Here is a 19,205-nt window from a genome sequence, read left to right as displayed (position 1 = left end):
TGTCATGTCTAGACAGATTGAGGAGTTATTTTTTGATCATTACTTAACATGATTCTTCAGTGATGTGTTCTGAAAGTATAGACATTACACAAGAATAAAGAAAAATCTGCAAGTCATTGGAGAAATAACATTAATTGGGACAAAGATGGAACACATCAAAACATTAACACTGAGCAGAGCAATTCGCTGCCCCCAACCACTTGGTCCCCATGCTGTTTGTTTATATGAAGACAATACCTATCTCCAGAGGCCTCACATAAAAGCACATTTAACTCTGTGCTGCTCAGGTCAATCAGACTGCTCACATGCTGTCGAAGAGACATAAATGTTTTGCTACACTGGGGTCACATGCTGTCATCTCACTGAACTAGATAATAATGTCAGGTGCATTACTCATTTTGTATTTCAATGTGGATTTGAACTTATGGCAATATGCTAGGGAAAAAAAAAGTCATCACATTGTTAGTCCTTTGATAGGAAATACAGCAATTGATTTGCTTCTGTTAATACAGGTATGAAGGTCAAAGTCTAATGAAATAAATGTACTAGGATTAAAATGAGGCCAAATTCCACATAAAGTTTTTTCCTGAATTCTGAATTACATTTGCCTGTCACATCCAATTAGTACATACAAAACATAGCATTTTTTGAAAATATATTTGTTCAAATCTTTGTCAAAACCTGCAATGCTTACAATCTGGCACTGGCATAAACATACAAGACTCTACTGATTAGATTGCTGAATAAAGGGACAGAATGTAGACGAAGGTATTGAAACGGGCTTGCCTTGTTCCTGTGCTCTTCCTGAAGTCTAGACTATTGACTGAGTGAAGTCAAGGTGATGAGGTAGGTGGATCTTTGGTTAGTCTTATATGGCCTCTGTAGCTTAGCAGTAGACTTTCCATAAAACCATAGCCTCTCACAAATAGTTTCATTCTGCCATTAAATTTAAGACAATGTATTTTTACTCAAATGAGACAAAAATCAAATGCAAGTGTTTAGTCATTTTCCATGAGTCAGCCAGTGCACAATTACTTGACTGCATACATTGACTGTCTTCCCTTTAAACAGTGAATACTGTACCACATTCTCTGGACTTCCAATAGGGAGACCTTGCTGAACTAGGACCCCAATCACTGGAGCAGTGAAAAATAAAAACAACCTAGTTTCTACTGAACAACTTGCGAAATTGTTTATGTCCTCCAAATTATGTGAAAGTAGGAGTTCATATGAATGGCAGATGAACTGTTTTCCAACATGCATTTCTTCCTCTATGAATTTTAAACAAAATACTCATAAGCAAATGACACACTGTATTTTGATGGTAAATGCACAAATACCATTAAAAGATGAGCTTATGGGATACCAAGATCCTACTACTACCCAGCTTAATATTTTGAGAAGTAATAAATTGCAGATACATTTTGAAATTAGTTAACACATTGCAGTGGTTTAACTGTGGCTGGGTGCCAGGTGCTCATGAAAGTCCTTCTATCACTCCCTCTCCTAAACTGGACAGGGGAGAGAGAAACATAAGAAAGGGTTTGTGAGTTAAGGACAGGGAGATCACTCAGCATCTACTGTCATGGGCAAAATAGACTCAGCTTGGGGAGAAATGGTTTTATCTATTAATGATCAATCAAAACAGAGTATGGAAATGAGAAATTAAACCTGAATCACCTGAACACCTCCCCCAACCTCTTCCTTCTTCCCCTCAACGGTGCAAGGGAACAGGGAATGTGGATTATGGTCAGTTCATCACAGATGGTCATTGCTGTTGCTTCTTCTCAGGGAGAGGCCTCTTCAAACTTCCCACTGCTACAGTGTGAGCATGGGAGACAGTCTTCCACGAACTTCTCCAACATGGATCTTTCACATGGACTACAGTTCTTCATAAACTGACCCAATATGGGTCTCATCCATGGGAGAAACAGTCCTTCAGGAGCGAACTGATCCGAATAGGGTCCCCCATGGGCTCACAAGCCCTGTCATCAAACCCGGTCTGGTGTGGGCTTCTCTCTCCATAGGTTTGCAGGTCGTACGAGGAATTTGCTCCAGCATGGGCTTCCCATGGGGTCACAGTCCCCTTCACACATCCACCTCCTCTGGTGTGAAGACCTCCCCAGGCTGCAGGTGGATTTCTGCTCCACCATGGCCTCCATGGCAGCAGGGGTAGGGCCTGTCTCATGATGGGCTGCCCACAGGTCACAGGGGAATATCTCCTCCTCCCCCTCTTTCTCCAATGACCTTGGTGTCTGCAGAGATTTTCTCACATTCTCACTCCCTTCTTCACAGAGGCCTTACCTCCACTGCTAATGGGCTCGGCCTTAGTCCATCTCAGAGCTGACTGGCACTGGTCCTATGAGATATAGGGGAAGCTTCCGGCAGCTTTTCACAGTTGCCACCCCTGTAGCCTCCCAGCTACCAAAACCTGGCCACAGAAACCCACTACACATATATTCACTGCAATGATCAAATGAAGTATAAATAATTATTCTAGACTCTAAATATGTCTACCTTTTCACCTGTTATTAAAGCATCACCTTTGGAAAGCTGAATACAATAAATAACCATGTAAAGCAAACAACAAAAAAAATTCTCTTAGTTTGTGATTTTACTTATTATTTTGTTCACATTTTCTTACTCTGTTTATAATGATCTGCACTTTACAGTAGCTCCCAGCCCAAAGATGCCAAATGGAATGCAAGTGTTCACAGTTCGACAGTCCTTCTCCCCCCTCCCCTCAATATTTTTTTTTTTTAAACAGTCTGCCCCTTGTCCCAAATTCATCACGATTTCTGGAGAGGCAAACAGCTCGCGCCACTTGGATGCTGCACAACTCTTTCCTTTGCAGACAAAAATAATACCAAAGTCATCCAGTCAAAACACAAACCAACCTTTGGTGTCACTGTGAATTATGTACTTTAAACTGCAGATGTTTGGAAGCACTTATATTTATATAAATAGATTTTATCCTTTTTCTTCTAAAATAATAATTTTAAAAGAAATAAAGAACTAAATGTGTTTCTGCATCATAATTGCTAGAAGGATTTTTCCCTTAAATTATAATTTTTAATTAAGGCTTTCTAACCTCTGAAAGAAAAGACTTTTCTTCAAAGTTTTGGCAAACTATCAACAAATGTGTTTAAATGATTATTTATACAATGCCCAGCAGCTTAGAACTACTGGAATTTCAAGAAAAATAAGTGCTTATGTAGAGCTTATGCCCTAGAAACATATGTATCTTCAAAAATTCACATTCTATTGGTAAGAGAAACACTTACATATAAACACCTTTTTTTTTTCTGCAACAATGAAATGCTGTCTTCCTTTATTAGAAGTCACAAAAAGAAATTTATCAAAATATAAATGAAACATTTTAGTCTTCCTTTTTACTATGTGCCAGTTGGAAGCTGTAACATTAAGGCCGATAATATACTGTATATATGACTTCGTTTGCTCCTACTATTCCCTTCTCTTTCTATTTCTGAACACTTTAAAATGCAGCAAAACAAACTTTCATGTATTTTCATTTGAATGGTTAAATAAACTGTAAATGCACAGAAAAACATTCAGAAAATATACATGATAAAGTTTAACTGTTTTCACTTGTCATATTAACAGCCCTTACAATTGTAGCTATTTAACAGCACTGAGTAGCGCTGATTCTCATCCACCCAACTCCATTCTCTATATATTCTTACACTTCTTTACAGTGATGCCATTTCAAAGATTAAGACAAACTTAATCTACTTCTCAAAGAGCTCAGCACACACAGACTTTCCTAATCAATGACACTCACAAAATATGTGCAAGGAGAAGAAAAGTAACCGTGATGTTCTCAAGCCATTTGTGATTCATGGGTCATTCAAGCAGGGTTCCTGTGCTGGCTATGCCTCTATGCTGCCCAGGCTTTGCTAATAGGGAGTTGCTGGCTGACTCCTGATCTGCAGGAGGAAACTGCAGAAGCAGCGGAAGCCACATAACTGTGTCACCTTCAGAGTTTCCTGTACGCACTGCGTATAAGTTACCAATCTTACCTCACCTCTGATCCATTCCAATCAGAATATAAACCTCATCATTCAGAGTCAAACATTTATTTATGATGCTGTATTGGTCAGAAATTAAGCAAAAAATGCATTCAACTAACCGAGTGGGTTTTTTTCCTAATTGTCTGACATATATAAATGAGTGACTTCTGTTTTACATGGAAGTCACATTACTAATTCAATTTTTTAATTTCACAACTGTAAGTCTAATAAATAATGTATAAACTAAGCATGTAAGCTGATGAATAGTACACAAGGTTAGAAAGCTTTCTCACACACACACCCCACTGCAGAGTTCTAGAAACACTAGTAACTGGCACAGTACAATGGACTTCATATAGTTCACATGTCAGTGTGTCATACTCAAAAACAAAGGAAATAACCAATACTCCCGAATTAGGAAATGGAAATATTTTATGATAAGATGGAATGATCATTCAAGAGACAAGACTCTCTTTTAAAAGCAATGACAAAAAAGTACATCTTTATTAGTTAAATTCAAAATCATTGAATAAAGGTCTGCAGGTACAATAATAAGACTAGGATCAGTTTTACTTTCAATGTATGGTAGCAATTCCAGGAAACAGATTCAAGAGATGATTTCAGAGTAGAAACATCTGCATAGAAAATAATTCAGAGGAATTAATTTCTGCCCTTGCTAAGAAGTAATAGTACTGCAAGAAAGGCCTCAAAGAAGCCAGTCAGAACAGCTATATATTAAGATACTATTCCAATCTTTTACTTACAGTCCATTTCCAAGTCAGCGCAACTCACAGATACTCATTTAAACACTATGTTGCAAGGCAGCTTTGGTCATTCTAAACTCCAATGCTAAATACCGTGTGATTCATTAGCACACTATAATATTATGAGATGGGCTACTGCAGTCACAATACCTAGTAAGTGCAGGTAACCTAATATACCTCTGATTTTTTGAATTCTGCTAGACTGGGACAGTTTCCTCAGTAGTCATCCACCTCTTTATCACAAAGGCTCAAAAAATAATCACATTTTATTCCTGCAGACTTGTAGATCCTACACATGTTCTTTCTAATATGGAAACATAATCACAGAATCACATAATCTATGAGGCTGAAAATGACACCTGGAGATGATCTTTCCCAATCCTTCCACTCAAGGAGGGCTACCTAAAGCCCAGGACCATGTCTATATGGTTCTTTTTTTTATACCTCTAAAGATAAATACTATAAAATGTCTGTAAAAGACTATGTATTGCTAAAAAAAGGAACACAAATTTCAGAAGGCTATGAGCTTTGTTTTTTACTAGTTATTTTACATTTTTATTTTTTCTTTCTTTGCTGTTGAAAGAAGGAAGCACAAGTCTTGCCTCACCATTTTGTTTCATCTTTCCCTCCTTCAAATGCAGCATCGTTGCTCCTCTCTTTTGCACAACAGAATGTACACATACTCTAACTCTCAATTGTCATCTTGGCCTGTGTGAGTCCATTCCACTGCACTGGCTCATTTTTGTCTACATTTTTGCTTCCCATAAATATTCTTTTCATTATTCAATTGTTCTCAATAACTCTTCTTTAATTACACAAGTATTTGGTGACGTTACAACTCTTGATAAACAAGTAATCACTTTTCCCAAAATGTAAGTTACTAAATAGGACTCTCATGTTTTATAGGATGAGAAACTAGCATAGAAAGTTTAAGAAGCTTAATCAACTAACAAGATCATGCCGGAACTAAGATTACTACACCTAAACAGGCTACTTATGACCACGTGTTTTGTTGGCTCCTCAGAAAATTAGTCAGTTTCATTACAACCAGATGGCCCATGGCCAAGAGACAGCTTGTCAAACATCTGACATAACACATCATGTCAGATAGCTGACAATTGCTGTTGTTTAAAGCCCCAGTTAATAATCTGCAATGTTGGTACTCAAAAAATATATATAGTAGAATGGAGGTAGTGAAGGTGTAAAAGGTGTATGAAAAGGAGAAATCTTAGACACACACGAAGCAAAAAGACTGATCTTCCATCTATATCTAGAAATTAGGAATCTGATTCTCAGATATATGCAAGGCACTCAGCTGCTGACAGAGGTATGCTTTTGGAAAGTATAACCTTGTTTAATCGAACATAACCAATATTAGTTGACAAAAAAACTAAATTTGGTAAACAGTCTGTCATTCTAATGAGCTGATTTTCAAATAATCTTCAGTGGATTTTCCTAAAATCCATATGTAAACAAGACTATTGCCGAAATGTTAAGTTGGCATTACTACAGAAAAGGACAGAAATACTTGTGGTCCATTTTAAAATATCCTCACATTATCCAAGAAAACAGTATCAGGGATCACTCCATAAATCACTGCAGGGATCACAGTTTTTTAATCTCTTTATTCAGTTACTGTAATCATGGGATTGCAGGTGTTCCACACTGTACATTCTGTTTGTCCTGATAAATACTGTACTCTCAATTGAGCCCTCGGTTGCTTAAGCGGCAGTTGTTCAATATTTTTATGTAATGTGTTCTCTCAGAATCTCTTTAATGTATAATAAAAGCTGCTTTAAACTAGAAATGATAACAAACTAAACCAGCTAACTAACTAGGTAGACACAAGCACAAAGCTCTGCAGATAAGTCAAGGATGACAAAAACTTTTGGAATAAATGACCCGCATCAGTAGTATTTGCTCTATCTCCATGCTTTTTTAGGAAAATAAAGATGACAACTATTTGACAACAGTATTGACATCAGTGTTTTAATAGAGTGAAAATAAGTGTGAAAATAGAGTAACTAATTATAAATCTCCATCTACTGTGAAATCAGTTTGTTTCTTATCAATACAGAGGTCTAGGTAACAGCAAAGATAGATAGTTTATATTTCAGACAGTTTCAAATTTGCTCATATGCACTGAAAAATGGATTTTTTTTTTTAATCAAGAAATTAATCAGCTTTGCTCAAGCTTAAAATGAATCATACATAGAAGAGAAAGACATCTCACAAAGAACTGTTTAAGAAAGTAAACAAAAGCTCTGCAAAGCTAAAACAAATCCACACATTTAGAAGCTATGTATTGCTCTGCTTCAGTAATATTGAGAAACATCTGTGTTAGTTTGGGTATGTAAATAAGACTTCAAATATTAACTAGTGGTTGTATCTGAAGATTTTACCCCTGTAATAAGAATTATTTTTAGCTTCATGAAAAAGTTTTAGAAAGATCGATGTCACTAGCTATCCAAACAGATGCACACCTAGATCTCAAGAGGACTGACTATGCAGCTTTGAATTAACAGCCCTCTAAAATCAGCTGCCTTTGACATGTGCAATTACCAGCATTGTCCTCATCCAACACAAAGCTTCCTAGCAATTCTGTCCCTCACATGTAGAGGGTACAAAACCCTAAGCAGCAGAAACAAGTTAAGAAAAACACAAAGACAGAAGAATGTTATGACAAATTCTGAAAGCAAAGTGATGGGCCGGTCTGCCAAAACAAACAAAACGGGAAAAATGCATGCCTACTGCTGAGAAGTGTCTGGATACCACAGAAGACGACATACACAACATAAAGAGAACGTAATAAGACACACAGCTGCTGGCTAGCACTACAGGAGAAAGCAGGCTGATATGACTATTTAGCATAAGGGATTAACAAGGATTTTGCTGTTTCTTCTGGGAGGTTGACACTGAATGCTTTCATTTTCACAGTGAGATTTTCAAGACTAGTTTTGCAGACTAAGATTCAGTTGAAGTCCTAACATTTTGATTGTGAATGGGACCTCAAGCAATGAGGTTGAAAACATGCTTGCAGTCTGAGAAAACATACTTTGTCTCAAAACTCTACAGAAGAAGAAGAAAGTAAACTCATAGAGAGGGCTGGCGTTCAGCCCTATCCTGGACACAACCTAGAAGATCTATTTCAGGCTAAAAAGAGTGAAATCTCCTGTTAGCAAATGTTGTTGAGATCTGCAGTGCAATCTCTGTCTGAGGTATGAAATTCCTGATTGTGATTACAACATGAAGGAAATCTTACCTATTGGTGAAAAGTCATCTCATGAGATGACTAGGAGCATAGTGTTCAAAGCCATTTTTCTGATGGCTTTACAAAGCTTTCCTCTGTTTTCAGAGGTTTTAGCTAAACTTTGGTAATACTGCAGATTGCAGACAAAGTTACTAACAGTCAATTAAGAAATAAGCACCTCAGCATAACTGAAAGATGACCAGTAACAGCAGCAGAACTTTAGTTAGTAGTTTTACATGTTTTATAGCTGCTAATTCTGCTAATTACTAGAGGTAATGTTAAAACTCCCTCCTCTCTGAAAAGACAGTTTTCAAGTCCACATTATCAACAATACAAAGTATACATTCAGAAGCATTACTGCTGATTATTCCACATCAGCACATTACATCAATGAAATATCCTGTAGTTAGCCACTTGTTGCATTCAGTGTTTCTGGTAACAACTCCAGAATTGCTTAAAGTTGTCATATTTTTATGACTTAATACTATTCTTCATCCATGGTTAATTTATGTTTTTATATCTAAAAGTATAAGACTTTTTAAACATTTACAGCTTTTTAAGGGCCTTCAAGTATTTCTACATATTTGAATTGTGTCATTAAAAAAGTATTTTCAACGCAAAAGTAAACTATAAATCAGAATACAGTTTGTACTGACTTTGTGCATACCCACAGCATACTCAATAATAAATACTTAAAAAAAACTACTGAAAAGAATGATAACAAAACTAACATCAGAAGGCATTAACAAGTTCCCTGACAACAGTATTGTACAGGCACATGCAGACCATATGCGATAAGAAAGCCTGTCCTTCATTTGCACTAGAGGGTAAAGAAAGCTAAATTTTTCTTGTTCTCAAACAAGTCAGCTTGAAAAATAATTAACAATGAATAAACAGAACATGGAAAAGAGGGTAAATCCTAGATACTCACTGTCTGAAGCATGAAACAGTAAAGCCATATAACAAACAAATGTAGGCCTACTTGGGCAATGGGACATAGATAAGTTAATGCTACTGTGAAATTTTTCTTTCATAAAGTGAATATCAATTGATCATCTTCCACTATTTTTTTTACCAGGGTCACTGCACACTTGAGGCCAGGACACGTAACATAACTTCATCCAGCCTCAGGACTTCCAGAAACAGATTTATCACTTGACAACCAAAAAAAGTCAGAAGGCAAGAGGGAAAACTCCCGCTGTGGTAATCATTTCTTGTTCTCTTAAAAACAATTGAAATTCTTGAAAGAAATTGAAGTAATGAAAATGTTTATTAAGTCCTACCTTTCAGTCACAATCATCTACCATTTTATTAAAAATTAGTAATAAGCTGATCGTTACAATAATATTTCCTTACAGTTTCTTTTGCTGCCGGACCTAAACTTCCTTACTTGCCGTCTCTCTCTACTGCTTAACACATACATTGAATCATAAGGATGACTGTGGAGGGCACTGGATTGCTAGAAGGAAGGCAAATATTTCATGTTAGGGATATTTAGAATTCACTTTAGAATATTCCCATAATATCCTTTGTCAGCTACTGATGTCATGGCAGTGGCAAGATCACCAACATAGATTGGCTGCTGTTCTTTGAAGGTATCTCCTCTGCCCAGTGCAATCCAAACATTAAATTCTGTGCGTTATTTTATTTGTGATCTATGCTACTAGTTGAAAACGTATTTGTCCTTGAAGGAACCAAGTTTTATTTATGTCTAGAAGACAGGTCCAAAATCTTCACCAGAAAAGTCTACATATAAAGTAGTCCAAACATACTGGAATACTTTTTCTAATAGTTTTTATTTCCATTTAGCTACTTCTTTTATTTTTTTAACAAATCTGATTCTCCCTGAAATCATCTCAGTTTTATCCCTAATTTCACGTTATACAGTAGCAGATGTTTAATGTCACTAATTTTTAAAACATTTTCTTCAATAAAATGGATTAGTTTCACTTCTATACTTTAAAGAAATGTTGAGAGCTTTTATCTAAAGCTCTCAATCATATTCCTTTGCATTGGGGGTGCAATTTGTAATTTCTCTCACCTGTTTTGCAGCGTGTTATCTGAGAATATGACTGGATTCCTTCTTTGATTAAAGGAAACTCAAAAATGCACACCAGGAAAGAATTTAGTGCATTTTGACAGAAATGATCATTCAGTTCACAGTACTTGACTATAACTAGTCCAAAGTAAAAATAATCAAAATTAAAACAAAAAAATGCCACTCCTCCCCAAAACATTTGAAAGTGGATGTCAGATGCTGAGAACTATTTCATAGACCAGATCCATTCTTGTGTGTTCACACTGTTTGCTAATATACAGACAATCAATCACAAAGTTGCAACTGTGAACATTCAAGAAGTGGCAAGTGGATAAACGCAAGGAGTGAAACGTACACACAGGTCAGACGTATTAACCTTTTCAGGTACCTCATTAAATATAAATATGAAACACAAAAACCTTGCCACCTATCAAAAGAAATTTTACATGAACTCATATGGGTATTTTTGCAGAAAGATTTCTTAGAAGATTGCCTAAGAAAATCAGGTTTTAATATGAAACACACTGAAGGATCTTTTTAAAAAAAAAATTAAGAAAATCAGAGACATGTTATCCGACAGGTAGGCAAACTGAAACTTGATTCAACTCTCAATACCTAACTTGAAACTGTGAAGTGTTAAGTACTGTAGAAAACTTACTTCAGGTACCTTTACAATAGTTCTGGTACCTATGGAACTTACTGAATGCATAGTGATTCGATCTTCTCTTCAGAGAGAATACTATTTGTATTCTGCTTGTATCACATTGGAAATATCCTCTACGGGTTGGTACAACTGAAACAGTAGATCAATAAGCATACAAAACATTTTTCCTCTTTCATTGTACTGTTTTGACATTAAATATTTAAATTAATTCTAGAAATTGGTTTGAAAGTCTAAGTTGTGTGAACCTAGAGCTTAGTATTACGATAGATGAGTCAAATAGCAATTAATCAAACAAGCTTGCATGTAAACTTACTGTCATTTTCTAAGAGGTGAGGAGTTTCTAGGTACTGAAGAGATGAAGGTTGAACTGAAAATTCATTAAAGTTTACAATTAAAGACATAAAGCTTGATCATACCTTCAAATACTATGCAGACATGTATTTTCTGAATTCTGCACAACACACTGTTTGCAGAGGAACAACAAGTGATTTAACAATGCAAACAATGATCTGTCTCGAGGCATCATTCAGCCAAAACCTTATGGCAGTAAAAAGAAGAAATGTAGTATCAATTATAATTTTGCTTCAGAAGTTCAAAAAGACAAACCGTAATCCCTGTCTTCAAGGAAACATTATATTAACATTTATATATTTACTCACACTTAGCATTCATGGCTTAAATACAAAAGTTCAGTATAAGATTTCCTTCAGATCCTCTTCTCCCTCCCACTAATGACCTACAAGCTGACCTACATTCTGAGCTTTGAGAAGATATCACTCAAAAATTACAAGACCTCAGGCAACCAAAGCCTTGATGGACTGAAACTAAGGAATAAGTTTCAAAATACTTACTTTCACTAGTGAAATTCAGACTCCAGTGAAATCAAAGAGAGTTTCATGCCCTACTAATGGGCACCTGTCTACAGAGGAATCACAATCTCGTTTACACCAATGCAGGAGATCAACTGACACTATAGACAAGGATGTGTAACGTGCCCAAATCTTCTCCTATCATTCTCTCTGAACATCTCATATCCCCTCAGCTTTCCTAAGGCCTTGGGAACTGAGAGTTACATACAGTCATCAAAGAAAAATGCACCATGACAAAAGACTAAGAGGCTTTATTCTTTTGGGAAACATTCTACACAAATCAGGAAACCCAACATGAGACTTCAAGAGGATTCTGTTTGGCCAGTTTTCTCTCTATTTTAGTCTCCAGTAGACTAAAATTCCAATTTCAGAAGAAAAAGAAAAAGCTTCACACAGCTCCTGAACATAGCCATATATTAACTGAGTATTTCCCTGGAAAATATTCGTGCTCAGCTAGCACAAATAAATACCTGAGGTAGAGAGCCAGAGCATACCTAACCACCTCAGAAAGTTGTGCTTTTAGAAGTAAGCAAGCAGCCAAGTAGGGAAGAACCAGCCCTTTTGTGAGATGCAAAGGACTCTTGATACTCTTCAGTATCATTCCCAATAGTTTTACTCTATCCTTCCCAAACTACAGCAGTCACCATGTCTGGTATTTGGAAAATTTTGTAACTGGTGAAATTCAATTGGTTTATTCTGAGAAGCAGTGAAGAAAACAGATTTAATAATGTTCAGTATAACATGGACTTCCTAAACATGGATTTTGTCAAGCTTTCAAAGGATTATATTTATTTAGGTACATAGGAAATGAAATGTGACAATGTAAAGTACTGTTCTAGTGCAACACAATCAAATGGAAAACTAATATTGCTAAGACAACTGCTCATATAACTTGGCTTTTTGTAATCTTTCTTTAGGATCCCTTTTACTTAGCATTACCTCCAAAGAAGAGACATCAGTGACGTTTACCTGAGGTCACTGAAGTGAATACCAATAAACCCAATAACCATTTCTTAACTCCTGCTTCTTTTCTCCATGCTGCCACAGTACAACTTCTAATGTCAAATCTCAAAACAATTATAAAAACCCCTATTTTATATTTTATTCCATATGTCTATTGTTTTCTCTCATGACTTAGACTAAATTTGCAGGGTAAAAGGAGCGTCTTGCAGACAACTTCTCTCTCTCTGTCTAACTATTGTGCTGGCAAGCAATTTCCATATTCCCATTCATCTGCTCTTTCTCAGAGAAGAGCAGTGCAAATGATGGCAACAGGAACTTGCTGTTGCCTGCCCAAAATAAATTAGCCATAAGAGTGAACCAGTACAGTTCTGAGATCCTCAAATCATAATAAACATTCCCCTTACCTTCACTTTCCTCCTCAAATAAGCCCATGATCAAAATCACCAGCACCTCGCAGCAGTTGCCTGGTTCACAAACTATGGTGAATACAGTGTCCTACATTTTCTTTTCCTGTTCCCAAATATCAGTGGCAAAAAGGAAAAGGCAGTAGGGTAAGCATCCTGGCAGAGCAGCTAGGAGGACAGTATCAAATGGGCTCTTGCCAAGAACTCAGTTGGTATCCTTAACCAGGAAATGTCAAAGGGTAGCAAAACACAAAGTTTAAAACCAAACTGTTAATTCAAATAGTAAAGAGATAATGTACCTAACTGTGGTTTGGATTGAAAAGAGATCACCTCTATCCTAAGATAAGAGAGTCATGAGCCATTGTAACCCATCACCTGAGTATGTGCCAATTAAGAGTCCAAGATCTGTAAGTAATTTTTTCATTTACATATGCTTTTGTTGTTTTTACACTTCATACAGCTCTTTGATTTATTGCTTCAGTAAGGCCTGTTCACTCATGTGTGCTGAAAATGCCTTAATGCTCTGTGAATCACAGATAGCACACAGCTCTACACCTTATTTGGTGTAATAGGAGGGAAATTACTTGAATAGAATGCAAAAAAAAAAAAAAAGAAGCTGTTTTGTTGTAAGTACAGACATTTATCTGTTATTAGTCATTAGTCGAAACTGATAATGATGGGCAGTCAAGCATAGTGTTTCTCATCTTTGTTTTCAATGACGATGAAGTGCTGCCTCCTGCCAAACAGTACCTCAAAATGGAGAAAAGTACTTAAACTTGCTTCATATGAGCAACTGGGTGAATGCCAATTTTTTACATGAACAGTCATAAGCATGTCCCTGCACAGCAGGATGTGATCAAACTATTCAAAGCTGTAAAACCAGGTTTTCTTGCCAGTTATGTTATTGCTTCAAGATTAGTGTATTATAGATGATACTTTACCAGCCATGAAACCACTGTTCTTCCTTAACAACAATTCTGCACCTTTAATATTTAAAACTCTATATAGAAGTTTTAACTGTTACATTGGGAACTGACTGTTCCAAATTAAAGAAAGAAACAAACAAACAACAAACAAACTCAAACATTAACACAATTAAAGTTAGGACTGAAAAAACATCAGACACATAATCTCCTGAATTATAAAGACATCATTTAGTATTAAAAAACCACTTCCTTCAAGCTGTACCAATTAATAGGTCCCCTTTCTTCTCTACACCAGAAGAAAAGTAATAGTAATGACTTACTCAAGTCCTCAGCCTCAGCTGCCAACCTTGTAATCATATTAACATTCCTGTCCGTAAGGTGTGATGTGGTTAATAGGTGATTGTTGGTTTGAGACATTGCACTGTATTGCCTCCTGCTGGAAACCACCTCTTTTTTTAATGAAGATAACACAATGTGACCATGTCATATGCAGTCTTTACTAAATGTCTGTCATTAATTGGATTACTCAAGCAAGAAAGTTTTTTAAAGAAAGGCAGAACTGGAGTACAACTAACTGGACAAATAAGGTTTTTCCTTGAATGGGTTAAGAAAAAATATGAACATTACAGGCAAGGAACTGATGTTTTATTTCTCATGACAGTCAGCACCTTTCTCCATTTTCCTTTCAGAGGATCAGTCAGAAAACAGACTCAAGCTCCCCATTATAACACAATATCTGTTCACTAACAAACATATCTTAGCAAATATAACCAAACAGTTGAGTTTGTTTTTTTAAGGGGGTTGGTACTGGAGAAGATGGATGTCAATGTTTAGCCACGCTTTAGTTGTTTGTTTTTTATTCACTTGAAAATACATACTAAAAGTAGTATCAAATATTTGAGTTTATACCATTTTATTTGTTTTCACACACACAAAAAGTAGTTTGCATATTTGCTCAGCAATCTCGTGAATGATCTAAGATTACATACACATACACAGCTCAATACAGTGATAGAAGTGCCTCTATCTGCTTCCTAGTAAGAAGTAACATTCATGTGTGAAATCTCAAAAAAATATGCAAAAGCCCTTGGGTGTCAAAGCTCAAAAAACACTTCCATGACCTTTCATAAGACATAAGCAGTGCTCTTCATTTTCTTGAAGAATAAAAAACCATTGAAGTATAATTCAAATAGAAGAATCACAACTAGCTAACCATTGTCAATATGCTGTAATAGCAGTCCAATTAAATGCAACTGAATAGTATAACCACTATTGTATTTCAAAGACTAGTTGAAAGTAATCTGCATTTACTTGGTCATAGGAAACACAGTTTACAGAATGTCCATTCTCTACAAATGTAACCTATTCCTTACTTGAAATCAAAGCAATGTGTTCCAGCTGGGAAGGCTTTTGTGTTACTGTTTTTTACTGAGAAAAAAATCAGAAATCCTACAAGTAAAACCCCAAAAGCTAGATACTACTTATATTCACTGTGCTAAACCATCAAATGCCAGCCTATTGTGAAGAAAACCATAAAGAAGGATAACATACGCAGATCTAGTAAACATAGTCTGTTCAAACCCTTATTATCATAAGGTATATGGAATTGTTTATGGTGGTCACTCAAATTACATTGTTGTCTCCAGTACTGCACAGTAGCAAGCAGCAACAGAGCAACATAGTGTTCACACATGTCAGGGAGCATTTAACTTCCATTGCCTAGTGACCTCTGAACTTTTAAAGGATAGGTACAGCATACCAAGGGTTTACTCTACTTCTGCTTTGTCTAAGCCTGTTCTCATCAATCCCCCCCTCATATTTGATGTCACTTCCACCAAAAAGAAAAAGATGTTAACTTGCAGTTGTTAGGAATGCCTGAGGCGATGTCAGATCTAACTTTCAATAATTTCCGTTTGTTATGCTAAGCATATACATCCCCTGAATTATATCTAGTCCCTTTGTGGTCTAATGTACGAATCCCTCTCCTATTGTTCTTTCTGTTATCAGTGCAATAACTACTACTACTGCAATGTTAACAAAAGACTACTAATAATTCAAGTACGGTATGAATTCCCAAGGAATCATGAAGTGAGAAATGCAGGTTGATATGGTAGCTTCAATTCCAAGGACCTATTTTCTAGATTGAAGAGTTACAGCCCTAAAAGCCTCACACATGTGAAGACACATGACCAATAAAGTTCTATTAATAATAATTAATTTAAAACAATGGTACTATTAATTGCAAATAGTATCACAGTAGTACAGCTTAATATCAAATATTTAAAACTTTATGTGGTGGGGATTTATTACTTTATTAACTTATTTTTTCAGCTGCACTATGTACTGCATTACCTATGTAAAGCATTACCTATGCTTTTAGCTGACACACCTGAAGACGTCTTTGCTAGTTGTGGCACTTGAGCCATTAGTGTTTATTATCTTAATCAATTTAAAAGTTGATTACTTGGAAAAGATTACTCCTTAAACAGGCAGTTTAAAAATCAGCACAATTAAAATGTATATTTGAATACTCTACAATGCCATTCTTCTGACAGTCATAAAAGTCTCATGGTCTAAGTATGCCTGAACATCTACAAACAAGCAACGAAAATAAAAATATCAAAAGATGCTTCTCTTTTGCTGAAAGCTCTTATCTTACAAGCTGTTCACTTTTCAAATGCCCTGTGCAAACACAAAAAAATATAAACTTTTTCCAGGACTGTTTAATGTTTCCCAGTAACTTATGCTGCTCATCATTATTATAAAAGCAAACGCAAGTAGACTGAAAAAGTGAAGTTCTACCACTCACATCTTCCAACATTAATATCCCTTGCAGTGCACACTGGATTGACACACAAAACATTTGGAGCACCAGCCAGATGGGGCTCTCAAGGTTAAAGAAGGAGAGATTGCAAACAGAATTGCAAAAAAGTGAAAACTACAGGATGTGTAGAAGAGATTCTTAGCAGAAAACTTAATACAAAATAAATTCAATCAAGATTATCTATACCATTCAAGATCACAAACTCAACTTTAAATCCAATAGAAATTAGTTAGTGGTCTAACTTTGGTAACTCACTAATTTAAAAATTTTAATTTTCATTATTGGAAGAATCAGATGGAATTTCTTGCCTGGAACAAATACATAGTTTCACCCAGTCTAAAACTGTGTGTTTTCCCAGGAGACGTATCCTTTACTTGGACTCATCCTTCCTATAGCCTGCTCCTATTGAGATAAATCTAGGTTAAAATCCAGGAAAGAAAATTGCGAGGAAACAAAAAACAACAGAAAAACTCTTCAATGAGATGGAAAAAGAGAAGAGATTGTCTTCATAGTGAAGCTAATGAAGACAAAGTTCTGTGAGGACATGAAATTGCAAGGAATGAGTCATCTGAGTAGAAAAAGCACCTCAGGTTCTTTCAAGTCATGTAACAGAAGCATAGGACTTTGAGGGTCAAAGACTGTATGCTGATTTTTGTCTCCAACAAAGGGAGGAAATGCTTGAATTGTAGCATGTGGTACTACTATCTTTCTTTTAATCTATGTTTCTGACACGTAGACCTTTTACAAATCCTCGAGTCTCGGTTAACTGTCGTCCAATGTATTATACCAATACAGAATACTGCAAAACTAAGCCCTTAATAGCTTTATAGATCGGTCAATATACTGAAAACTATTTTGCTTTAAAAAAGGAGACAGATAGTGACTGGGTGTAACAAACACAAAAAAAACTTTTCCCGTGAAATGTTTTGGTGCCATTTTATTGGGCATTACCACCATGAAGAAACAATTGATCATTAATCAGCCATTTACTACAAGGAATCTCTTGAGATTTTCAACAGAGAAAAGTAAATTAAATAATTTTCTTCCCCAAAAGTAAAGAAAAAAAAAGAAAAATAAAAGGATAAAAATAAATTTGGTATTGAGTTATTATATGCTGTAGAGACTTACTTGAGACAAAGCAGCATCCCGTTGTTCTATTACCGCATTCATTTCCTCAGCTATTATTTTCTTTTTACGTTCTTTGGTCCTGTGTATTCGATTCAGAATTATAGCTCCATTCTTCAGTATATCTATCCCTGTGTCTGCATTGTTTATTCTGTTCAGTAATTCCTGTAATGTCTACCAACAGCATTATATGTTAGTCAGACATGAAGTTTTAATATATTTTATTTAATATAGGGTTTTAATTAATAGGCACATGTGAATTGTAAATTGACTGAGTGAAGTTATTGAATTTTCATACTGCAGCAAAGATGTACATTATTAGTGTGTCAATTCTTCTTTTTCCCACATCTTAGTTCTTGAAACCCACTCAATTGAACTTAAGCCTCTAAGATATAAGACTGACATCAAGAAATCTCCTCAGAGAATGGCTTACCATGTCATTTTCTTCAGGGTTAATATTTTCTAGCCTAGAAAAAAGGGACACAGAAAGCCTGATCAGTAGCATTTCCTTAGTGCAGCAAAATGAGTTCGCTTTTTAAATCTTTAGAACCTCAAGTAATTTCATTCTACTAGTCTTTAGAGTCAACCATGACACTGAACATATTAAAGTGCCACCTGCTCGACTCCATCTTTCAATAATGCTCCATATCTTCAGCACTGACTTCAGACTGTTAAGTTATTAATGTTTACTGCTATATATGACTACAAGGATCAATTGTTCATATGTGCTTAGATGAAGAAAGTTCCCCAGTGATAGAAATGACTGATGCTCTTATTTTATTTATTTCTGGGCTTACAACTTTTACCTGACATTGTATTTTTGTTATTTTTACTGCACCCCACATGAAACAGGACAGGATTTTTGTGTATAATTTTTTTTCATTTTAAAGTAATTATTTTTCCACCTTTATTTTCCAAAATGAGGAAAGAAACCTAGTTTCCTTAAAAATATTTTTTTATTTTATATCTTGCATAAAATGGCAAGGTAAGAAAATTCTCTGCAAGGCTCTTATTTAAATCTGGAACGACCTCCCCCTGCACTTTCCTCCCTTTCTATTTCAACAGAACATATATTGACCTGTCAAATACAAAGATGATACAAGGAATTCATTCATACAGCATTGAACATACCCTCTGCAAAAGCAGTGAGTGATAGCACAAAACTCTAATAATTGGGACAGTGTCACTAAAACTGGGAAATAAACTCCTTAACACCAATGTAGCATTAAGAAGCAGGCATTCCTTTATTGAAGAGCTGGGTGCATGGGAAATTGCTCCATCTTGCAAGTGAGGATAGGGATCTAGGGTAAGGGAAACATAATAAATCTCTAAATTCTGGTATCAATA

The 19,205-nt window shown here is 35.8% G+C and overlaps 1 protein-coding gene across 7 annotated transcripts in view; it reads right to left on the bottom strand.

Annotated features, from left to right (window-relative positions):
- Positions 1-19,205, bottom strand: part of MIPOL1 (mirror-image polydactyly 1) — a 193,633-nt gene that overhangs the window by 99,691 nt on the left and 74,737 nt on the right. For all 7 annotated transcript variants that reach the window (XM_061998527.1, XM_061998532.1, XM_061998529.1 and 4 more), the window contains 2 exons: positions 18,292-18,325; positions 17,862-18,032 (listed from right to left, as the gene is read on the bottom strand). In XM_061998527.1, coding sequence (XP_061854511.1) covers positions 17,862-18,032; positions 18,292-18,325 — 205 coding nt within the window. The remainder of the gene's footprint in view (positions 1-17,861; positions 18,033-18,291; positions 18,326-19,205) is intronic.

The sequence above is a fragment of the Colius striatus genome, chromosome 6 (assembly GCF_028858725.1).
Source record: "Colius striatus isolate bColStr4 chromosome 6, bColStr4.1.hap1, whole genome shotgun sequence".
NCBI lineage: Eukaryota > Metazoa > Chordata > Aves > Coliiformes > Coliidae > Colius > Colius striatus.
This window is presented reverse-complemented; position numbering and strand designations above follow the sequence as displayed.